Source organism: Palaemon carinicauda, chromosome 13 (assembly GCF_036898095.1).
Source record: "Palaemon carinicauda isolate YSFRI2023 chromosome 13, ASM3689809v2, whole genome shotgun sequence".
NCBI lineage: Eukaryota > Metazoa > Arthropoda > Malacostraca > Decapoda > Palaemonidae > Palaemon > Palaemon carinicauda.
Window position 1 is genome coordinate 128,465,257 of NC_090737.1, and position 4,800 is coordinate 128,470,056.

Genomic DNA, 4,800 nt, shown 5'->3' on the forward strand with positions numbered 1-4,800 from the left:
CATGTTTTAATAAGGCTTTATAAAATAAAAGGCAGTACCACTCCACCCGCCTTCATTCTCTCTCTCTCTCTCTCTCTCTCTCTCTCTCTCTCTCTCGCAGAACAACTTCAAATCCAACAAAGCCCTTTCTGCACAATGCATAATTCGCACTACATTTGGACAACATATTGGTGCAAATACAATGAGCCTGAACAGGGTCTCTAAAGGAATTTCGCAATTATAATCAGTGCCTTGTACTGTCATGACCTGCTCGTGGCAATATATATTTCCAGGATGTGCATCTACTATCGTGTGCTAATAATTCGCGATAATTTGGTCCTAGTTAGTGTACGATCTTTAGATTTGAATTTTGATACAAAGAACACGAATAGGTTTTCCATGAAATATCTGTCATTTACCATAATATTTATGGAATACAACTTGATGCTTTCACATAATGTAAAACATGCCCACATACTCACACAAGCATATATATATGTACACAAACACACACACACACACACACACACACATATATATATATATATATATATAATTAGTCTTAACTAGTCCACTGCAGGACAAAAGCCTTACACATGTCTTTCCACTCACGTCTGTTTATGGTCTTTCTACGCCAGTCTATACCCGCAAACTTTCTTAGTTCGTTAATCCATCATCTTTATTTCCCCCTGCTTCTTTTGCAATCTCTTGGGACCCATTCTGTTTTTCATAATATCCATCTATTATCTGACATTCTCGTTATATGTCCTGCCCATGTTCATTTCTTTTTCTTACATCGTGTTAAAATATCCTCTACTTTACTCTCGTATCCATCCTGATCTTTTTCTGTCTCTTGGTGTCATTCCCGTCCTTATTCTATCCATTGCTCTTTGTGTTGTAACTAACTTATGTTTTAGGGCTATATAAAGTAAGGCTCCAAGTTTCTGATACTCAAGTTTTACTTGTCAAACTATCACATTATTTCACCCAACGGGTACAAATCTGTCTTCCTTATGAAGCCATCAAATTATTTTTTCTCCAAACAGGTAAAAATCTGTTTTCCTTATCAAATCAACAAATTATTTACTCTCCCAACAGGTATAAATCTGTTTTCCTTATCAAATCATCAAATTATTTTTCTCCCAACAGGTAAAAATCGGTTTTCCTTATCAAACCATCCAATTATTTTTTCTCCCAACAGGTAAAAATCTGTTTTCTTTATCAAACCATCCAATTATATTTTTCTTCCAACAGGTAAAAATCTGTTTTCTTTATCAAACCATCAAATTATTTTTTCTCCCAACAGGTAAAAATCTGTTTTCCTTATCAAACCATCCAATTATATTTTTCCCCCAGCAGATAAAAATCTGTTTTCTATGTCAAACCATCCAATTATATTTTCCCCCAACAGGTAAAAATCTGTTTCTTTATCAAACCATCCAATTATATTTTTCTTCCAACAGGTAAAAATCTGTTTTCCTTATCAAACCATCCAATTATATTTTTCCCCCAACAGGTAAAAATCTGTTTTCTTTATCAAACCATCCAATTATATTTTTCCCCCAACAGGTAAAAATCTGGTTCCAGAACAGACGGATGAAATGGAGGAACTCGAAGGAGAGAGAACTCCTCGCCTCAGGAGGATCTCGAGAACAGACCCTGCCCACGAAGAACAACCCCAACCCCGACCTGTCAGACGTGGTCGACGAACGCAGAACCAACGTCAGCAAGGAGGACAGCGCATCGCAGCAAACTGACGATCACCTGACTGTCTCTCACAAGGAGCAGCACTTCCAAGGGCGCGGTGGTGGAGGAGACGACGGTGGCTTCCAAGGGCCTCCTCAATCGAATGGCCCTACCCCTCAGACACTTCCTAACCAGCATGGACGCGACTACGTCACCTCCCTGGCGGCGACCCTGCCGGGGAAGATCCAGATTAAGGACATCACCTCCCTCTCGTCCTACGGGAAACCCGCCCCCTACGCCTTCCCTTACGCCGAAGGAGAGGCGGATTATTCCGACGAAGACATCAACGTCACCGACGACTTGGTCGTTTCGAATAACGAAGATAGTGACAATGACTAATTGTCAAAGAGTGTGAGAGATGTGCATCTTTATCTTATGATTTTGCGTATTGTATTAATACTTCCTAAGGTTTTTTTTATCTCCATTTTTGTTTTGACGTCAGTATCGAATCTCGATAATCTAAATGTACCTGCTTCAGCGTTTACCGTAAGAGATGATTGTTCACGCAAACACCAAATATACTCACAAGCACATAAACAAACTAGAAAAGATCTCTAAAAACGTAGAGCTCCGCCACAGTAACTTATTTCTTGACCTTGCCCTTTGACCTAAGATTATAAAAATTGAATCACTTAATCCCTGAAAGTTTCATTACCCTATGAGTAAAATCATGGCCAGGATTTTGTTCACAAACAAACTAACACACAAACCGACAAATAGGGGAGGAAACATAACCTTCTCCTATCGTAAAACAAACACACTTTGAAACACGGCGAGATGCGGCCAGGAAGTTGTTCGCAAACAAACAGACAGTCAAACAGGGGCGGAAACATAACCTCCTCCCAAACTTCGTTGGCGGAGGTAACAAAACCACGTACACAAACACGACGAAACATTGTCATTCAATATATTTCTTTACCAATAGGGGAAAAACTATTCATACAAATATAAAACAAACAAACATACAAACGACATAAATAAATGTTCACCCAGCGTTAAAAATAGCCATCAAATCAAATTACTGCGTGATTATAATCAGAGGATGAAGGCTCACCACCGCCCCATCTGACATGAATAACAATTCGTTAATTGCACATGACGTGTCATAATAACTATAACTACAGTAATTTTTTTGTAGTGAGGTAGATTTGCACCGACTCGGGAGGGTGCCCTTTTAGCTCGGAAAAGTTTCCTAAATGCTGATTGGTCGTTAGTTGGTGCCCTTTTAGCTGAAATAAGTTTCCTAATAGCTGATTGGTCGTTAGCTGGTACCCTTTTAGCTTGGAAAAGTTTCCTAATAGCTGATTGGTCGTTAGCTGGTGCCCTTTTAGCTCGGAAAAGTTTCCTAATAGCTGATTGGTCGTTAGTTGGTACCCTTTTAGCTCGGAAAAGTTTCCTAATAACTGATTGGTCGGAAGTATTCGGACAAAAAATACTAACGACCAATCAGCTATTAGGAAACTTTTCCGAGCTAAAAGGGCACCCCTGCGAGTCGGTGCAAATCTGTCTCACTAAAAAAAATTGACTAATAATTTTATTATAAACACGTTCGCGACCGTAAGTACTTTATATGTTCGCTGCGGGAAAATGGAAAAAAACTGGAAGCCGTTATTTTAGTCTATAGGAGATAAATGTCTGAAAAATCTAAAAAAATAAAAAATGAAAACCATATATGCATATTTCACGACGGGGGAATTAAGCCACCAGAGCGAGTCATTTTAGTTTAGAGGATATGAATGTTGAGAATTTATGTATTTCACCAAAGGCTGTCAAATCATAAGGAACAATTATGGAAATTCATGATATATATATATATATATATATATATATACATATATATATATATATATATATATGTGTGTGTGTGTGTGTGTCTGTGTGTGGATGTGTGAGTGTGTGTGTATATATATGAGTATGAGTGTGATTGCGTGTGTGTGCAAGAGATTATCATGGATGTAAAAAATAATTTCAAAATCCTATCCTGTGAGAAGCAAAATCTTGCAATAAAGATTTTCCATATTACGTAAATAAATCATATGGCAAAATATAAAGTCACTGGATGGAACCTATTCTTATATAGCAAATCTTTGCAAAAATAATCGAATTTAAAAATGGAATTTTGCAAAAAAAAAAAAAATCCTATAAATATAAGAGAAAATAATATTGATCATTCCGGAAACATAGTCTGTTCAAAGCAGAAAAAATTACACAAGAAATATAATTTCCAAGAAAATATACAAAATAATCCATTTGCGAAGCAATACAATTTTAAACCACATAAAAAGAACGAATAAATTTCTAAGAACAGTTATCTATACATGAGCCATAGCAATCTGAGAAAGAGCCACATTAATCTGAATGAGCCACATATATATATATATATATACATATATATACATATATACATGTATATATATATATATATATATACATATATATACATATATACATATATATATATATATATATATACATATATATATATATATATATACATATATATATATATATATATATAAACACCCTACATCACGGAAATGTTTGTTACTCGGAATTACATGATTGATATATAAAAATTACAGACACTTCATCAAAAATCAGGTCTCATACGCATCTCATATTCCTAAAAGTGTTCAGTGTGTTTTCATCTTTTCGTGTCTGAACAAACCGAATAAGGAATGGAACAAATGAACGAAAATGTAAAAAAAAAAAAAAAAATGTGTCTAATATCATACGAATGCTTAGAAGGAAATTGAAAACGTGTAAAAACATTTTACAGTAAAGTGAATGAAAATGTGAAAAAAAAATTTATAATTTTACACTTATACTTATAAAATTTTGCATAATTCCACATTTTAAAGTAAATGAAAATGTGAGAAAATATGTCCAATTCAATACAAATGTTTAGAAGAAAATTGAAAAGGAGTGTGTAAAAACATTTTACAGTAAAATAAAAATGTGAAAAAAAAAATTATAATTCCATACGCATGCTTAAAAGAAATCTGAAAAAGTGTAAAAATATTTTACATTAAAGTGAATGAAAATGTCAAAATAAATGTATAATTCCACATCAAT

The 4,800-nt window shown here is 34.8% G+C and overlaps 1 protein-coding gene across 1 annotated transcript in view; it reads left to right on the forward strand.

Annotated features, from left to right (window-relative positions):
* Window positions 1-2,083, forward strand: part of Dbx — a 58,502-nt gene extending 56,419 nt beyond the window's left edge. The window contains exon 5 of the mRNA XM_068385289.1: window positions 1,549-2,083. Within this exon, the coding sequence (XP_068241390.1) occupies window positions 1,549-2,064 (516 nt within the window). The 3' untranslated portion in view covers window positions 2,065-2,083. The remainder of the gene's footprint in view (window positions 1-1,548) is intronic.
* Window positions 2,084-4,800: the final 2,717 nt, after the last annotated feature.